Here is a 20,084-nt window from a genome sequence, read left to right as displayed (position 1 = left end):
AAATTTCACAAAGAGCTGAATTTTACCTAAAGAAATACTACCAAAAAAAGGTTCCTTGAACGAAAATTTTGATAGTTTTTTGAGAATTTTTGAAAAGTGCTTCTCTGAAGTCATTGCATATGGCAGGAATCGCATCAATGTTTTCTGAGATATTTATAAATTCAACGCGAAAAAAGTAGTCTTTTACCATGCGTCACGATAAAGTTCAATTTTGACAGTAACATCGGGTAACGCTGCAACCCAGTATCGTCTCTAGTCCTTTTTCAAAATACTTCGATTCCCTTAAAATGTCTGTAATTATGTCATAATGTCAAAATTTCTGTACCGTAACAAGTCTCATCTCTCTTTTTCAGGTGGTAAAATTTCTGGGTTTTGGACTGGACCGAGAAATTGCTCGCGAAATCGAAATCTGTGGTATCAAAAGGCACCGGACCCCGAGATTCGAAATTTTTGAAAGGAAATTGAAGGACGATTAAGTGTGATCGGTAAAATTATTTCGAGGTGTGTACAGCCTACTAAAGAGCTTGAATTACTCAATGGTTACTTGACGTGACCGGTATTTTTTTTTAAGTATCCATTAAAAAAAAAAAAATTAAATTCTTAATTTATGATTTATTTTTCATTTTTGTATAACCTCTCGTCAACGAAGTGGATAAGTGATGTGCGTGCTGAGACGAGCAATGAATAATACGTGTTTTTCACAGGGTGGGAGTGATTTGAAAAACAAATACAAAAAAACTCGCGATTCTTTCGGGTCTCACTCGATGAGCACCATTAAAATTGTAAGGTATTTTAAGCTTTGAAAACCCATCCGAAGTTAAAATTTGGACCTGCATATACAAGTGCCAGCTCTCAGGAACTTGCAATTTTTGTATCAATGTGTTCGGTTGGCTCAGAATTAAATCATGGCCTCCAAGTTCGACGAGCATGTAGAGATGGAGCTTCTGGAGAAGAGGAATCTCAACAACAACTCAGCAAACGGAATGATCGGTGAGTTTTATTCATATTCTCTCTTACGTGTAACCTCTAGCAGACCAAAACCACAAAGAAAAAAAGTCATTTTCGAAGCAACACATCGCTATCGAGAATGAAAAAACACACCAGAGCGGAGGCTAACAATAAGTTCCCCAGCACAGCTATATTTTATTATTCCGGTGGAAAACCACAGTTAACTTTATCGCTGGAAAGAGGCACAGATTATTCTCATAGCGGAGGAAAAAGCCGCGCCAATTTTTAAGAAATCATATAAATTCTATTTATGAGGGAAAGTATACTCAGTATCGTAAACTGAAAACTGGTTTTTTAAGTTTAGTTGACATGATCGACACTTAACTTCATTTGGGAGTTGGTTCAAAGGAGGAGGAGGAGGAGGAGGAGGAGGAGGAGGAGGAGGAGGAGGAGGAGGAGGAGGAGGAGAAGGAGGAGGAGGAGGAGAAGTAGGAGCAGGAGGAGCAGGAGCAGGAGGAGCAGGAGAAGGAGGAGCAGGAGGAGCAGGAGGAGGAGGAGGAGGAGGAGGAGGAGGAGGAGGAGGAGGAGGAGGAGGAGGAGGAGGGAAGAGCACCTCATCAAAGGGAGTCTGGAGGGCATTAGAAGACACGCCACGAAGCGAAGTCTGTGGGACTTGCGGGACTCCTTTAGCTCAAAGGAAATTCGGGGGGACTTTCCTAGCTTCATAGGGGGGTTCAGAGGGTCTCGCACGGAAAATTAAGAGAAATTAAGTAGAATGTAAAGAAATCAACTAAAAGCAATTTTAAGCTGCCCTCGTCGAAAAATTAATCCATTTACGATTTCCAAGATAAAAGATGATATGTTACGCCCTTACTTAGCAAAATCTCTCACATTTCTCTGGAGAGGCGGGGTAGATTTCTGCAGGGGGGAGGGGGGGCAGACCTCCCCTCCCTCTATGTCTGCCGCTGGTTGTGATACATATGAACTTATTTCACTGCTAAAAAGGAGCCATCAGAGCAGCTAGAACGGAGTCAAAATAAATCTAAGTGTAGTTGGAGTCGGAAAAGCTGAAAATTGGTTTCACTCTACATTTTTGGCGGAAAACGGATGTAGCACAACCTTGCAGAAACACAATATTTTCAGCCAGAGACGCGAAAATCAACCGATCGATGCGACCAATCGAATGAAATACGCTATATAATATACGCTATATTTCACGCTCTCATACTTTCAGGTTTTTTTAATAGAGTTATAGGGTTTTTAATATAGATTCTGTGGAAAGAGGTAGCTGAAAAATGTGCATCGTGTCGGATCCGGTGCGGTCTGCGATGATTCAAATAATTTCCGTTTCCCGCCGCGTCGTAGAGATATGGGATACTCGCAGTCTCTGGCGGTGAAAATTCTAAACTTCACTCAAAAAATGTTCATCATCACGCCGAGAGATCGCAGCACTGTCAATGTTTATATGCAAGATGCGGTGAAAAGCACAGCACGCTTGCATGGGGTTGATAAGATGTTGGTCCGCTGAAGGGTGGTTTTTCTCCATTTTCATCCATCTGCATCGTGATTGGTTGATCTGGGTGAGGAAATGTCAATATTAGGTGGCGTCCGTTCGGTGTTTTCTGTTTTCGTGAGATAGTTACTTTTTTCACTCATTTATTAATGTTAAATTACTCTAGTTAGCGGTGAATTTCATCTCGGCAGACCGCAGCATTGATTACTTTTTACATTCATCTCATTTCTCAACGCTTCTAAGCCGGAGTTCTAGTTTTTTTCACGCAACGCAGGGGGTTGTTCCTGGCTTTCTGCACGATTTTCTGTCGCGTCTTTCGATTCACGCATCCGAATTGCATTATTCTGAACATTTTTGTCATTAATTTGAGTCTCATTTGCCCCTATATTCGAGTTATCAGTTTTCCGCGTCCTATTTTTATGATCGAATACCAATGACAAGTGTTTTTAATTTTATTTAACTTAAGTACACTAGTAGGTACTCTCCTTCCGATTTTTCACTGATAAAAGGCGTTACTCGCGTGTAATCTTACCGGGTAATATCATTACGAATGTATTGACCTTTGACAGATGTTCAAAGTATCTCTTTAGCAACGTAAGACATTGATTTTACTCTAAATCGATCACAGTTTCAAAGCATCCTGACATAACTGTACATCTGCGCCCATTCCTGAAATCATAGTTGGGAAGTTATTTCATTCTTACGAATTTTTCGTCACTTGTCAGAAGCTGTCATTTGTAGGCAGCTTATTGGCAGCACATTTTCTCTACCAGCCGTTCAAATAAACAGGGACTGTGGCGTTTGAACAGCGGGAACCTTTAATCAAAGTTTCCATCGTGTCGAGCACAAAGGACTCAGAGGCCACTGCTTGGCGGCGGCCTCCCAACGGTCTCAACCATACAATGAGCGATCATGAGGTTGACGACGTTACCTTCCTCACTGAAACGCGTTATTACCGTAAGTTTTATCCGATACCTACCAGAGACCAACTAAACTTCTTGTCAATGCTTAGTTTGATGAAATCAAGAAAGTTTCATAGGTCTTAGGTAGAATTTTTTCACTTGATCGTATTTTTTGAGATTTTTAAATCCTCAAGTTGAGAGAGGTAAAAAAATGGCCCCTCAACCTAACGCAAGTGGACACTTTTAAAAAGATGCTAATCATCAAAAAGAAACATCCATGAAACGACTTATCGTAGAATCCATCCCCTCAATGAGAAAGAAATTTACCTTCTCATAATCGATTACCAAATGTGAAAAGTATGTATTGATTGCAGTTGCAATGTTTGAAAACTGCAATTATGTTTTATTCTTTTTAAAGAAAATCAGTCAAAATTTTTCCTTGAAATTTTGCGCGATTGAAAAATAAAAACACAAGGAGAAAACTACAGATCCTCTAAATGAGACAGAAAATTCTGCTGTCTAAAATGTGGAAGGCTTATTATATCTTCTGCAGGACTCACAAAGTATATTGTCTACTCAGCATACTTGGACTGCTTGGAATAGACTCTATCCGTGACGTTACCTTACACTATCTCTCAGGTGAGGTGTTATGTACCAGACCCACTGTAACTTAAAAATTTTAATCTCCTCTTGCACACAAGGTAACCAACATTCTTGAATACAATATTTTCTATTTTTCAGGGGAAAACAGGCATGGTATGCACAAGAGAGAGATGTACGGCGAAGATCGGCTGGCGGTTTGTTCGCAGCAGAGGGCCCTCATCATCACATCATGCACTCTTATTATGCTGTTCGTTGTAGCCCTTATAATTGCTTATGTAGGGCCTCAAAATGGTGAGTCATGAGTTAAGTTTCAGTCTGTTAATTTGTTGGATAGGTGGGGGTAAGAAGGTGCATGAGGCTCAAGACTGTACTTTCTCTCATTTCCAGGAAACAACATTTTTTTGGCAACAAAACCATACGAGTTATGATGAAAATAGGTACCTTAAATTCATTTGTAGGGGAGTCTCTAAAATATCGAGGCAATTTCTAGGTGGGATAGACAAAGTAATTTTCATATTTGTAGCAAAAGGTCGCATGGCTGAGAAAAAAAAGGAAAAAATGATGGAAATAATAGCATTTTATAGTCTTTCATATCCTTACAATTAGCTACATAACTTTGCAGAAATGTGCAGCCTTTTTTCCTTATCAAATATATCAATTTTTCTATTACAGAAGAAAATCAAAAGAAACATCTCCTTTTCACAGTGGCAATTTTTTTAGGAGAGTAGGTACCTACCTAATATTTCTCAAGTCAGGGAAAAAAATAGGAATATGAGTTCTTTATGGAGTTATAAAGAAGACTTTCTAGTATCCTGAAGAATAATATCTTGTGGTTTCGATATCTTTTGTGCTAAGCAGAACATTTGAAGTTCAAGGATATTCTATTTTCTGTTTGTCCTTGTAGACTGCCCTTGCATTGGTCAACGACCGTTGTTCCTGGATGATGATGACAACCTTAATGCAACAAGATCTGTGATTCCTATTGCCACTACTGGAGAAATATTCCCATGGAACAATCTTCGTCTTCCAACTTTCGCTCGTCCACAACGATATCACATAAACATCCATCCGAATTTAACCACTCTGGACGTCAAAGGTAACTCTTCCACTTTATGTCAGGTCGAAGGATCCACACTGGAATTTTCTCTCCTCTCCTAGTCACGTAGTTTTTGCCTGCACAACAAAAAAATGCAGGAGGTATATAACTCTTTACTCGAGTTAACATAAGAATGCTCTTAATAACTTTTTAATGGTCCTTCCCCCCCTCTCCCCATCCCATTTTTAGTCCCTCTATGGGGATTGATCTTTGTAGGAAGTGTACCATTAAAAACTCAGGCTCAACTTCGCTCTCTTTTCAGATAGATTGCATCAATATTCTTGGTTTGAATCAGAAAGTTACTTTGAATTTCGCAAAATTAATACTTAAATATTTATAGGTACTCATTCAAATATAATGGAGTTACGATTTTAGTTTCTATGTCTCATATTTCTTTCATCTATAAACATCATCTTGAATTTAAAATCATACTTTAAGCCTTCTAAATTCTACTTTACTGGTGTAGCTTCAAACATCACATCAGAAGCTATCTCAAACTTTATCTAAAGTGTTTCGACAATTTTTATTAATTTTTTTCTTATTTTTGTGAATATTTTCAGGTCAGGTTTCAATTGATTTTCAAGTAGAGCGGGACACTAATTTCATTGTCTTCCATAGTAAAAATCTCACAATTTCAGAAAAAGTAAGTTGTTATGTCATTTGATGTCCTTTTTTACGACAATATTAACTGTGCGTTGCTCATACTTGGGTTTCGTGTCAAATCTTACCTTTGTAAGACTCCACAATTTAGCTGATAGTCCACATATCAAGAAAATTGTAGAAGTTTGGGGTCAACCAAAATGAATTAAGAATGATTCCATAATGATATTTCCTTACTGTTCTGAGTTGCAGATCAAAACAGTTCTCATGTAGGTAATTGAAATTGTATGCCCAGTTTAAGTATTTTATAATGGTATAGTTCCTGTTGATCCACAAATTTTTCTTTAAACACCTGTATAATAGAATATTTCCTTGAAATTGCATAGTTTGTCTTGGAAATAAAATCGTCGTTCATCTTGGATTTGTAGAAAGTGCATGGAGAAGCGTTATTCTGCACTTTTGTTTGCATGACTAAAATTGGCACTTATCATGTTTTTATCTTTCTTTCTCAGTTTGTCATGGACAAAAAAAATCACCATTACAAAGTTCCTATTCTGAGGTTTTTGGAGTATACCTCAGGCCAGCAAATTTACATAGAGTTCAAGGAAAAATTACGAAGACGCACAAATTATACATTGATGATCCGATACACCACTCGACTGAGTAGGGAATTAGATGGATTTTATTTAAGCAGTTACAATACAAGCACCGGAGAAAAAAGGTATCTTCATTTTTTTCCGTTTAAAGATTCCTCAATAGGCTATTTTGTGCAAGGCAAATTCTTCACTGAAGTATGATTCTAACTCTCCTGAAAAGAGGCTTTTTCTAAAACATTGAAAATAAGTTCATTACTTTTCTAAAAATGTCTGGTGATGTGCTTAAATTTTACCACTACCAATTCTGAGATGCAACTAGCAAAGTAAAAAACAATAAAATGGTTTCACATTTGATATAACATTGAAAAAAATGTTCCCAAATGCGAAGAATGAAAGCATCTTTCATTGCACTAGGAGAAAAATTACCCCATCTTATCATGTGAATGGTAGGGTACAGTCTCTTTTTTTCTTTTTGATACTCAGAACTCTTTGATATCTCACGCAGTAAATGTTGATGACAATTTGATTTTTTAGAATCATCAGTTATTTGATTTTATTTATATCATTGTAGGTATCTTGCTACCACACATTTCGAGCCAACATACGCACGATCAGCGTTTCCTTGTTTTGACGAACCTCAGTTCAAAGCTCGTTTCAAAATGTCAATATTCCGAGACCGCTTCCATATTTCTCTATTCAACATGCCCATCGTCAACACGGAAGATGCTGGTTTTTACATGGGCACAGGATTGGTAAGACTTCAGTTTTTCTACTTCTTTTTGTGCAGATGACAGATATCCAACCAAAAAGTTTTGTTGGTTCGGAGACCGCTTCAAAAATATCATTTTTATACAGGCAACAAAATTAAAATTGGACAGCCTTTCAGCATTATGCATGATAATCTCTCATTTCTTCACAAAAACCTGATGCATTCCTGACAAGTGTTATTCTTTTTCCAGCTCAAAGATGATTTTCAAGAATCTGTTGAAATGAGCACATATCTCGTCGCATTTGTAGTTTGTGACTATGATCATATCACAGAAAGGACCAAGAAGAACGTCTCAGTATCCGTTTACGCACCTCCAGATTTAATTCCGCAAGCTAAATTTGCCTTAAACATTGCGAAATCAATGATGGACCACTATGAAGAATTCTTTGGCTTTGCGTACCCACTACCAAAACAAGGTTGGTGATCCATTAATTTTTTTTAACTCAGTAACTTTTCCTTACAATGAATCCATCATTGCTCTAGTTTTTGCCTCACAAAAAGCAAATAATGCCTTATTCTTGTTCAAATGTTATTGCTGAATCAACGATGGAAGATTTTTTTTATCCCCTAAGTAAATTATTGCTATCAACTCTTCTCAACTTTTGTTTCATTCTGATTCTTCTTTGGTCTTTTTTTTAAAATTTGATTGAATGAAATATCTGTTTGTAGATCTAATTGCCATTCCTGATTTTGGAGTTGGTGCAATGGAAAACTGGGGTTTGATCACTTCAAGAACAACATCAATTTTGTACGATCCTCAGGAAACGTCAGCCGCCGCACAACAGTATGTTGCGGTGGTAATTGCTCATGAAATAGCCCATCAGGTACAGGTCTCAACTTACTTTTTTTTTATAAACTTGGACAACCATCACATCCCACTCTCTTTATTTTTCTTGCAATGATAAACAGAATTACCATCCAATCCAATCTTGTCTAAAATCAACTCTGAAACTCAACAAAAGCTCTAAAAGTTAAGGCTGTCATAGGAGAGCACTATGTTGTTTCAAGAAAGTCTACTTTAATATTTAGCCTGACTCTCCATGGAGAGGTAGGAATGAACAACTTAACATTTTTACGAACATCATAACACCGTGGACTAAAAATTACCCTTTTGACAATCCATCTCTCCTCTAGCATTAGCATGTAGCTCAATTTCCACATGAACCCTAGAAAGTACGAATTTACAGGTCAAATGGAGCTCACAAGGAAATTAAGATATTTCCTTACGTCAAAGGAGCAACGAATTGAAACCCACCCCACATCTTTGCTGATGTTTTCAGTCTTTTTCTTGTAAAATGAGTTATAACTAATTTCAGAGGTGCATCCTTCCATAATTCTGGGTAAAAAATTACTTTTGATCATCTTTGTTGGTTACCAAAGTTTTTAACAGTGGCAATGCAAGGGGTATTTGATTCGTGGGTGCAAAAAGTAAGTCCACTCAGTGTGGGGTGCGGGGGGGTATTGAACACCCCTCAAGGCAAAGGGGGGCCTCGGGGGCCTCCCCGGAAAATGTTCAAAATTTAGCCGATTCAAAATGCAATGTTAAGCTATTTTTGCTACTTAATGCCATTAGATTATCGCATAAAAATCGCAACATTATCGCTAGAAATTCGACTAACACTACCTCAAATACTTAACAAATTTTAAAAAAAGTTTGCAGCAAACTTATTTCACTTTCAAGCAATGAAAGCGCAATTGCCAAAATCGTTGGTAAAATTTGTGACGTAAAACGAGGGTTCACAAAAAAATTATCCTTGGAAAGGTTCTCTGAGAAAGAAAAGGAGAAAGAGAAAGGGAGGGAGAGAGAGAGAAGCTAATATAGACAGTTCAAAAAGTAAGAATTTTCTCAACACACCTCCATAGTTTTGAAAGAGATTTAGTCGTCTGTTCTTTCTTCTTGCGAATGATTCCTCACACACTTCCAGATCAAGCAGCATTCATTTTATTATTAAATTATTTTCCCCAAATCTTGTAAGTAAATAAATTAAAAAAAGAAAGGCAGGAAAAAGTCTCTCAAAATCTTGTGGGTGCAACTGCACCAACGTTCACCCATCACACGCCGCCATTGGTTTTTAATGTAATTCCAAGTTAATAACTTGAGCAACATTCCTCCCACAGACCTCACTTTGAACCTTTTACAATATATATTCAGAACGAGCAATTCAAAATGGTATGGCAGTAAATTAATCCTACAGCTTTAAAGTGCTCTATTGATAGAAGCTGTCCCTCTTTTGTTGTTCTAGTGGTTTGGTAATTTAGTTACGATGCGGTGGTGGAACGATCTCTGGCTTAACGAGGGCTTTGCAAGTTACTTGGAGTACTCAGGCGTTGATCACGTAATGCCCGAGTGGAGTATGATGGAGCAATTAATTCTGGATAAAACACAGCAGGGACTTTACCTGGATGCCTTATCAACTTCGCATCCGATTTCTGTCTCTGTGTACGATCCTGTCGAGATTGAGGCCATTTTCGATTCCATTTCTTACAGCAAGGTTTGTTTGCCTTGATATCTTAAAAACACTTAATTATTTTATTATTACACTACAAAAGTTTCTATTATGACCCAGCCAACTATAACTGCAATAATTCGGTCAATAACAAGCGTTGAAATTATTTTCCTGCTTATTTTCAAGCATTCTAAAGTTGGAAAACGAATTTGGATCACTGTTGTTTCTTTATGAGCACTGAATTTTCTTTATGAGCTCTTCTCGACCAAAAATTTCATCCGACAGCTTATTCATCTTTTTTTATCACTCTTCATTTTACTTAACTTAATTTTATTCTTTTATTTCAGGGTGCAGCTGTTTTGTACATGCTGGAGAAATTTTTAACTCTGGATGTTCTTAGGAGTGGACTAAACGATTATTTGAACATTCATAAGTATGGCAATGCGGACACTAAAGATTTTTGGAGCGTCCTCAGCAAGCATGCCAATGAATCAATTCAAGTCAAAGTAAGCATTTTACTTTCTGGGCCTTAATATTTGACCATTGACAGAAAAAGGAGCCAAAATGGCAGAGAAAAATTCATTCTGAAGGATGCTTTTCAGGGAATTTTATTATTCTCAACAAAAAATTCAGATCTCCATTTATTTTCCTCAATTCCTCCCTGCGCCTATTTCATCAAACTCCTAAATTACTGTAGAGCAAAAGCACTAAGTACTTCTCAGTAACGCATAAAATTTGAAAAAAGAAGCTCTCCTTTCCAGAGTGTTTTGATTAAAGTATAAGTCCACAACCAGCAACATTTTTTCAGAGATTGTTTTGGTATCCTCAGGCAGGCCTTGTTGGGTTCTTTGCATTCACTAAATAAGTAAGGGTTTGCATTCACTAAATAAGGAAGGATTTATGGTTGATAATTGTAGATCAGCAAAACATATTGAATGTTTTATTTTGCCTAAACAGTACACAGAATGCACCTACAACACTTTAAAGATTAAGACACCGAAAGGGAGACAACGCGGTTTGAGACTGATATACTAATAGGTGAATTAAGTACCAGAAAACCTGTTCTAAAGCAAAAAACTTGAGGGAGAAAAAGACTTAGTTCAATTAGCTTTATTGACTAGTGAAAAAAAAGCGAAACAAATTTTTAATTTTTATCCTTTCTTCACCCTAGCAACTCATGGATTCCTGGACAAGACAAATGGGTTTCCCCGTGGTCAGGATATATAGAGAGAACACAACTGGCGAGGGAGCTAATATCTATACTGCAGCCCAAAGTCGATTCCTTCTCACAGCATGGTTGCATGGTGAAAACAGCACAATTCGCCTTGAGCCCAGATCACCGTATAATTATAAGTGGTATATTCCACTGAACTATTACACGGATCAAACAAGCTATGTCACCACCGAAACTGTCTGGATGAATATGACAGATGGTATGTTTTTGCTTTAGATTTCATTGGGTCGCTTTTTTCATCAAAGAATTTCACACTTTTACGTTTACGTGAAAAACACTTTTCCTAACAACTGTAAGATTGTTTTGAGACAAATTATCTGCGAATCATAAAATTGCCAACATTTTTCTATTAAAAGTAGTCCTCAAGGAAATAGTGAAAGAGGAGCTTCACAAATTGATATTGGCACTTATTGATCTTTATTAAAGGGTGGAGGAGTAATATCTATAGCCTCAGCTCCAAAGTGTATAATATTCAAATATTGACAGTGAAACTCTGCACCGGCAAATCCTCATGGCGGTGTCTCAAAATTTCCACTCCTATTTTAACTTTTCCAAGAGAAACAAGTTAAATACCCAAAATTGTCTAAATTTTATTCGCAAAAATTTATTGAAGCTTTTTTCAGTCAAATGCCTTTTTTATTGGCAGCCACCAAAAATTATTTTTAAATCAAATGTTTCACACCGAAGTGACCTGTAGTTTTTAGGAATCGATCTTAGCTTATTGAGCATGTTATTCCTTGACGCATAGTTTTAGTCCTGCTTAAAATCCTTAAAAAATGCAACCAAAAAATTCGCTCAGCCCAATTATTTTTGTGTTCGTTAAGAAGTTTGTGTAACAGTATATGTTTTCTTTTTTCAGTAAAATTTGAAGTGGATCCTGGAACGCAGTGGGTTAAAGTCAATGTGAATCAATCTTGTTTCTATCGTGTCAACTATGAAGACGAACTCTGGCATGCCATCATCAAGCAGCTGAAGCAAAATCATCATATGTTCACTCCTGCAGACAGAGCTAGTCTCATTGATGATATCTTCACCCTCAGCAGGTGAGACTCATCCTCAATTCCAACTAAAAGTGCAACCTCATCTGTGAAGTTTATTCTTCCGTATGGTCAAATTGACGTATTTCTGCGAAACGGAACCAGAGATTGGTGAAGAAGAAGGGGTGTGCTCTTCAGTCAAGGACTTTAAGAATGAATGGGAATTGTAAAGTGCTAGTGACGTCAGCGGCGATGATGGGAACAAGGATATTCAAGTTGATGTGATTTGCCCTGATCCACAGCGCTCTTGTCACATGCCCACGGCTCATGAGTACCACATTCAGTTGGCACAGTTCTGTTGGACAGAATGTAAAATCCCACTTTTCCATTTCGCAAAAGGGAATCTCGCTCACTTTGATAGTGTTTCTTATGCAGCTTTAACAAGCACTTTCCATCTTTCCCACTCGTCTATAGTTCCGTCTGACAGAAATACTTCCAAATCTACTACAGTTCCATTTTTGCGAAGCGTTTTTCCCTTAAATGTTTCCTCAGTTTTCTGTTTGATCACCGTTTTTCATGAAATACTTACCTCTTTAAATTCAAAATAGTTTGAACCTTTTGAATTTTTATTATGACTTTTAACCTATTCCCTTTTATTGAGGAGACTACTGGATGCAGGAGAATTATGTGAAGATGTATCACCAATAATCAAGCGTCAAAAGTTATTATGAGGTATTCAAATTTGCATTTCTGAAAACTGCGGCAGAACAATAACACACTCTTTTCAGGTGTTAAATGCACTACTGTCTTGTTGATGACACTTGGCCTTTCATGCAGTATGTTGTTCTCCGTGCTTAGAACAAAATGATACATGTAACTGAAATGTCGATTTTTTGGATTTGACTGGTTAACGGCCATTGATGATAAGTCGCCATACACTGACCATGCACAGTGTACTGCTGTAGTAAGGAACAAAACTGTATGAAGTTTCGGGTGTTGCTAAATTTCTTCTGTTTAAATGAAAATATTCTGGCAAATTTATATTATTTTTCGTCCAATTTTTCAACGAATTTCTCCTATAATTCTATCTAATACTACTGAAAATTTCAAGGAAAAATATCCATAGCCTCTGTCCAGAAATTCATATTTTTACCTGTTTTCACCAATGACCTTTGTTCCTATATTTTCAGAGGCGGGATGGTAGATGCAGCTTTACCGCTAGAGCTGAGTTTATACTTAATGAAAGAGCGAGACTATGTTCCTTGGGCAACAGCTCTTGAACATTTACAGACATGGAGCAAAGTTCTTGCAGAAGCAACCCCTTACCGCCTATTTCTTGACTTGATGAAAAAGCTCCTATCTCCTGTAGCTCAGGCAGTTGGTTGGAACGATAGTGGGAGCCACTTAAAAAAGTAAGAATGAGTATTTATTCATTTTTTCAGCTCATTGCATGCCAATGTGCTTTTACTTATTTGTCCTGTGACAACAGCAACGCAAGTAGAAAAACGGGGAAAATTTCGTTGAACCATTGAGAAAACTCTTAAATCAGGGCTAAAAAGACCTGAAGCTCAATGTTTGCAATCAGTGGCTGTCCGTGTTAGGTCATAGTCTTCAATTTCTTATCAAATTTTTTCAAGAAACACTTCAAAGAGCTTAAAAAACTCTTTAGCGCTGCCGTCTTTGAATATCACTGACTTAAAGATGGAGCACAGAGAAAAACATTTCTCATGTGTTGCAGTCCTAGTAGATTAATTGTCTATTCATCACTTAAACTTAACCTCTGTGGATTTTGAACGGACATTATGAAAGTATCCTTAAATAACAACACTTCTAAGTAATTTACTTAGGGCATGAAATTCATGTTTTGCTTGTCATAAACCATTCAACACATTTATTTCCAATAAAAATCCTTGGTATTTTCGACTGTCTAGTTTGGAATTCATTTAAAAAATCTAAGATGCATTGGTCTTTTGGTCCAGTTTTTATTGTCTTGTCATCATAAAATCTGAGATTTTTGAACTGTTCACATTTTAGAGGTGTATGACGTACTCAGTGCTGTTCCCTTAGGGGTTTTTTTACTTTTTCAGCCTTAACGCTATGTTAGTGTATTTTCCAAAGGTAATACACTATTGTTTTTATAGACTGTGCGTATTGTGTGATAGACTGTGTAATGGATGGCCCTTGATTAGTTTTTCTCAAACTTTATAGAAATAAGACCCTTTTACTTTGATGTTCTTGTATCCCTCACTGTTTTAATTCATCTGACAATATAAACTTTGCCAATTTTTATCTAGGTTGATGAGATCGGATGTCCTTGCTTCTGCTGTTCTGGTTGGTGTTGAGGATGTGGTCAAACACGCCCAACTAATGTTTAATAACTGGATGAACAACGGTGAAAAAATTCCACCTAATCTTAGAGAAGTTGTTTATCTTGCTGGTACGACTTTTTTGATGCCATTCCTAAATATTAAGAAATATTCTCATTAAATTTTGATTCTCCATTTAAGTTCTCATTCCAAAAAAAATGAGTCATTCCTATCTTAAGGACTTTCTTTCTATGAAAAGAGGCAGTTGTGTAAATGGCAACTGCTTCACCAATTTCCCTGAGGGCCTCATATTTTATGCCCAAAAAATGTCAATTTGCCACCTTTCATTTTCTAAGGCTCAGGTTGTGATCCATATCAATCCCACCGGCAGTACTTTCTATGATTGTTATGCATCTGCAAATTTGCATCTGAATAAAATTGAATGGTGTAAATTTACCGGTTGACGTAAGCGAGTCTCCACGTGAGTCTTAAATCATCAAAAAAGGATCCAGTTTTCAGTTTTATAATGAGTAAAATAAAAATTGAACGCAAACTTTTTAGTGTTCGAGAGCTTCAAATTTCTGTTATTCAAAGCACGTGGAGAGAAACGGTTGCGTTCATTTTTTTATTTTGACAAAAGGATAGAGGCTAAGAGTATTGTTTTTACTTTAACATTTTACAGGTATTAAATACGGTGGTGTTAAAGAGTGGAAGTTTTGCTGGAATAGGTACAATGCAACTCGCATTGTGAGTGAGAAGAAGCTGCTACTCAAGGTTCTCGGCGCTGCATCAGATTCTTGGCTTTTGCAAAGGTATAACAAGCACTATGTATTTATGTTCTATCCATTGAATCGGCTTCCTAATTCTAGTTTGAAAATCCAATCAATCTCATCATTTATTTCTTGAATCTTTCAAGGTAAAAATCAAGAACTTTTAGCATGTTTTTCCTCACCATGTTTCCTCTTAAAATGAGTGACTTCAACAAATGGCAAGCTGAATGTAATGTTTACCCCATTACAGTTTTTAGGAAAATTTAATATGTTTAATTATAACTGTCCAATTACTTCAGCACCAAAAAGGCAACATTCACCAAATGCACTCTCAATATAAAATTTTTTGGCTTTCCCTTTTCAGATACCTTCTGGCAACACTAAGCCGTGAGATGATCAAACCTCAAGATATTAAGCTCGTCGTCGGTGTGGTAGCAAGCAACCCTGAAGGAAGATTTTTAGCCTGGCGTCATTTGAAGTCACATTGGAACTCTCTGCAAACCCTCCTAGGAAACGCAACCATTTCGATGGGCAGTTTCATTGCATCGGTTACCTCTCATTTTGCGACCTCGTTTGACTATGATGAAGTAAGTGAGACTTTTCACTCAAACTCAATAATATTTGGCTTGACTAGGTCAGTGGGTCATCCCTCAAAAATATACTGTGATCGTTGGATCATTTCGTCACCTTCCAGGCAAAGTATCACAAGCGCCATGCGACGTTTAAAAATTTCCGCTGCCATTTTATTTTTTTACAGAGAAATTGTTCAACAAAGCTGTCCGAAAATTTCACTGAATTTTCTTTGTGCTGCCGATAAAATTTAGTGAAATTTCCAAACAGATTCAACCAACAATTTCTCAGTAAAGAAATTAAATGGCGGCGGAAATTGTTTAACGTCGCATGGCGCTTGTGATACTTTGCCTGGAAGGTGACGATTTAGCATAGCATCAAATAAATGATTAAAACCTGTCCATCCGTCAAGTTTCTCCAAAAAATATGGCAGACACTGCCATCCTCTGCTTTATATGTATTGTAGCTTCTTCCAATTTGAAGCGTGTTTTCATTTTATGCAGTCAGATTGATTTCAAGAAATTAGATTAATTCGGTGCGGTTGCAGGTGGTACTTTGCTTCTGAACACTCATCAGAACATGTTGTTGTATTAAATAATCAGACCTACTGACTCTACCCTCTTTGTAGGTTAGAGGCAGATGTTTTATGTGTACAAATCTCATCATTAAATAGAGTAATGAGGTGCAAGAAGCTGATCTTAGAATCAGTTCAAAATAAAATATGAAACCAGGGGTGCAAATCGTGGAAGTGCCCTAAAAATTGTGGAAACTGAAGAACTTCCCCGTCTCTCCCCCCGTAGGGTTTTCAGATGTTTTAATTCCTGTGGAATAATACATCTTTAGCACACATCCATAAATTTAAAAAATTTTGATCAGCACATTTTGTTGACTTTTTTGTGAAAACCTAGCCTGTTGCAAAAATTTGCAGGCCTCCTGGAAAAATGGAAAAGCCTAGAACAATCTACACCCCTGTACGACTCTTTCGATTTGCCTAAGGCAGTTCAATCTAATCAGAAGCAAAAGCTAGGGAGATGTTTTAAAGCGTTGTGTCCGACGCTCTTGTCCTTATGTTTCTGAATTTTCGTTGTGATATCCCTAACTGGCAAATGTAATGTATATCTGATATCCCATCTCTAATTTTTGTCATTCTTTTTTCACGCAGGTTTACCGATTCTTCAAAAATGTGGATGTAGGTTCAGGTGCGCGAGACTTAGACCAGAGTCTTGAGACAATTCGCCTGAACACTTTTTGGGTCAAACATAACGAAGAAAATATTCATCAGTGGTTGAATAACTATCTCAGTAAAAACTAAAGTTGATAATCAACAGAATTTCAATTGCTGAAGAAAATATTGTCACCACTCTAGAAAATGGTTTTCCTCTTCATACATGTCTTAGAGATCGTATGAATGCGAGTTTTTTTCCAAAAAATTGGACGGAACCAATCTCAGTAGGGATAGGTAGTATTTTATCATGAAATGACCGTATGAAAATTATCATTTCATGAATATAGACTGAGTTAGTAAAAAGGACTTAAGGCAAGAACTGACATTTTAAGAAGAAAATTTGAGCTTTATTTTTGTGATTTTGGCAACAATGTTGCCCGTTTAAGTACTCAAATTATAGAGAGACCTCTGCAAAAGCCCCAAGTGTTTTTTTGCTTATTGTCTCAAAAAATTTATGGAAGTATGCCTTAAAAGTTACCATCTTTCAAAAGGCTTACAAGTATGCTGCTTACAATTTTTTTGCAAATACACTGCAAAAATGTATTCAAATGTGGACTCTGATCATTGGTATCAGAACTGAAAGTAAAAAATTTCTCACCCCTGATGGAATAATGAAGTCATAAGTTTTGTAAGTCCATTAATTTATTCTAGTCCATTTTATTTATCTATCTGTTATTTATTTACTCACTTACTCATTCTGTTATGTATAATTTTCTTTTCTTTTCCTTTCATTCCTGTGTAAATTTCCATTCAATAATGAGTTTCCCTAACCATTGGCTAAAAGATCCCCTAATGGAATTAATCGCACAATAGGCCTTTAATTTCTCATCTTTAACATATTGAGAAAAAAAGAGAGTTTAGTCTCTCACAAAAAATCTCAGATTTCATCACACCTGTAGCTCAAAGAGGCCTTCAGTGGTTTTAGGTTACATAATTGCTTCGTTTTGTTTTCTGGATAAACTTTGTTTTGTTGATGTTTCAAATTTAAGTCACTTTTCTGTTGTCTCAGTTATTTTTTAAATTCTGAAAATCTACGATTTTCTCTCAATTTTCCTCGGATAAAATTCAAACTTTATAATGTACATTTTATTTTGAGAGAGGGTTTTAAATATTTTCAATCAATTTAAATTCGGATCTAGTCTCTAAATTAGTTTTGCTTGCAGTTTAGTTTTGTTACCTACTGTCATGTTTAATTCAGCAAAATCAATTTTAGAAATTGTAAAATTTCGATGAATTACAATCTTTTGATCTCCACGACAGTTGATGCTCTGAAGTAAAAATTTTGCCAGTTGATTTTGGACAATATTTTTTGACAAGATTTTGGACACAAATTATCTCACTAAACCCCTAGTGTGTATAATGAAACAGAGGCTGAAACTTGTATTGAGCTTTAGTGTGAATTTAGTTTTTTTTCCTTATGGTTGATTCTGACTCTAGTCAAATTGTAGGAATCGTTCAATCTGTTTTTGACCTATTGCGATCACTCTTGATATAAATCCGAAAATATCCTTAGATCGTATTAAAATATATTAGTAACAGAGTGTGAATATTATTTTTTTACTGTGAATATATTTTTAATAAATTTATGTGCGTTTTCAAGGCATGCTCATAGAGCAAATTAATTTTTCTCCTCTGAGTAAAATTATTTAATGGAACCAGCTTTTTCCATACTAACAGCCTACCTATCAGCTCCAGGTACTTTAATTGTAGCATGGTTTTATTTTCATTCAACTGGTTGTAGATTTTGAATCCAAGTTAGGTGAATCCACAATCCACATCTATGTTTAAAATCGCCATTTCTTGAATTAGTTTTTTAACTCAGTGTGTTTTAATATTGTCATATCATTTCTTTATCGTATTCACTCCGCTTTCTAGTCTAATGTTTTAACATTCTTTTTGTATGTATTTTTATTTTTTCATTTTGTTATTCATCCTGTAACCAACAAGTATTTACAAGGTAATTCAGTTTAAAACTGGCAAATTATTTGTTTCTATCATTTGTTTTTGTTTTGGACTAACCAAAAGTTTATTTGTAAAGGCAATGTTAGTAGACAGATGAATTTGTATGGTTCTTTAGTCTTTCAAAGTTTGATTTTTAGAATTTATGGACCACTTTAAAGATCACTTTAAAGAAACTAAGTGGTTGGTATGATGATTATGATGCACTTGTAGTCGTTAAGTTCTCTTGTGAACTTTCTCAACATATTTAAATCATATTCATTTCACAGGGTAAGAATAAACCAGTAATACAATTTTCTAACTTTACTAGTACACCTGATTTTACGATGTCATTCTGAAATTGATCCAAACATGTCAACTGGACAAACATTGTCCTATACAATTGAACTGTTGGTTAGCAAAGAAACTTAATCTTACCAAATGTTTTGCAAGAAACTGTCGTCCTGTTTTTCGCCAACAGATCTTGCATTTTGTCTTGTCATTTTTGTACTTAGTAACACAATTTTATTGTTTATTTGTTCTTTTGATCTAACTGATTTAATAAAATTTAAATACGTACCTTGAAATATCTTGTGATTTCTCCTGAAGTCCAGAACTTTGTATCAAATCGTTCAAGTGAGTACTTACATAGGTTTCTAAAATTACATTTCATTAGTTTTCTCTATTACATATCTCTGGCAGCAAGTTCCTTATGAATTTATCGCTCTGTCAGATTTTGTATTCAAATCATGTATTTCCTTCTGAGATTAGTTTTCCAATAAAAGGTTGGTACAAAGGGGTAAATGATAGGTGCCTAAGTAGGTATCAACAAAAAATTTGTAAACTAAAAGTATTTAGGTATCAATAGTGAACAACAGCTCTTGAATCTAATATCTTTGAAATCAATGTCAGTGAATCTGAATATTGCTGTTGAATATTCATTTTCGGATAAGGAATTTTACTAGGTAGTCAATAGCTGAATCCCAGAATGTAGCACATATTTGAAAAAAATATTTCAGAATTTCCGCGCATACCTCCTTTAAATTAGGTATAGGGCAAGCAACTTAGTGACGTCAAATTTAATGAGGAAATCTTGGAGTATTGCAATTGAGGGGCTTGGAGGTCAAGACGTATAAGTGCAGTTTTTGCTATTTCAAGAAATACTAGTTTGAAGTTTCGAAATCTCCTAGGTACATGAATCCTCATTGGTAAAAGAAAGTTCAAACTGACTTCTTGATGCTTAAAAATTGTTCAGAAGCGAATTTTTCACAGAATATGCTTTAAGTCTAGTTTTACTTGAAATCATTAATATCTCAATTTTTCAAAACCTGCACTTTAGCGCCTTGTCTTCCAAGCCTGTCAATTGAGATTTGTACCTATCAAGTTTATCAGGAATGCACTAGGTTTTTCGGGAAACAGAGGTTTGCTGTCAGAATTCATTGAAATTCTTGTAAGTAAATGTAGTTAATGTTTTTATTAAAAATGTCTGAATTTGCTCAACCACTGTGCGTTGATTTGTTTATTTTTAAGCAACAAAATTAATTTTGTTTTAAGTGCAGTTGGTTCGCTTGCAGATATATTGATGTCCAA

At 36.0% G+C, this 20,084-nt stretch overlaps 1 protein-coding gene across 2 annotated transcripts in view; it reads left to right on the top strand.

Annotated features, from left to right (window-relative positions):
* Positions 1-19,081, top strand: part of LOC109035878 (endoplasmic reticulum aminopeptidase 1) — a 43,144-nt gene extending 24,063 nt beyond the window's left edge. The window contains exons 2-18 of one of the 2 annotated variants that reach the window (XM_019049724.2): positions 354-990; positions 4,105-4,257; positions 4,871-5,062; positions 5,623-5,705; positions 6,175-6,383; positions 6,830-7,010; positions 7,218-7,443; positions 7,697-7,851; positions 9,271-9,519; positions 9,822-9,980; positions 10,646-10,907; positions 11,568-11,751; positions 12,876-13,097; positions 13,980-14,122; positions 14,674-14,803; positions 15,126-15,348; positions 16,494-19,081. In XM_019049724.2, the coding sequence (XP_018905269.1) occupies positions 906-990; positions 4,105-4,257; positions 4,871-5,062; positions 5,623-5,705; positions 6,175-6,383; positions 6,830-7,010; positions 7,218-7,443; positions 7,697-7,851; positions 9,271-9,519; positions 9,822-9,980; positions 10,646-10,907; positions 11,568-11,751; positions 12,876-13,097; positions 13,980-14,122; positions 14,674-14,803; positions 15,126-15,348; positions 16,494-16,643 (3,006 nt within the window). In that variant the 5' untranslated portion in view covers positions 354-905 and the 3' untranslated portion in view covers positions 16,644-19,081. Of the gene's footprint in view, positions 1-353; positions 991-2,522; positions 3,419-4,104; positions 4,258-4,870; positions 5,063-5,622; positions 5,706-6,174; positions 6,384-6,829; positions 7,011-7,217; positions 7,444-7,696; positions 7,852-9,270; positions 9,520-9,821; positions 9,981-10,645; positions 10,908-11,567; positions 11,752-12,875; positions 13,098-13,979; positions 14,123-14,673; positions 14,804-15,125; positions 15,349-16,493 lie in introns of those variants that run through there. The other variant, XM_019049808.2, reaches the window with a different exon arrangement.
* The last annotated feature ends 1,003 nt before the right edge of the window (positions 19,082-20,084 follow it).

The sequence above is a fragment of the Bemisia tabaci genome, chromosome 2, assembly GCF_918797505.1.
Source record: "Bemisia tabaci chromosome 2, PGI_BMITA_v3".
In the NCBI taxonomy this organism is placed as follows: domain Eukaryota; kingdom Metazoa; phylum Arthropoda; class Insecta; order Hemiptera; family Aleyrodidae; genus Bemisia; species Bemisia tabaci.
Note: the sequence above shows the minus strand (reverse complement) of the source record. Positions and strands in the feature narration are given on the sequence as shown.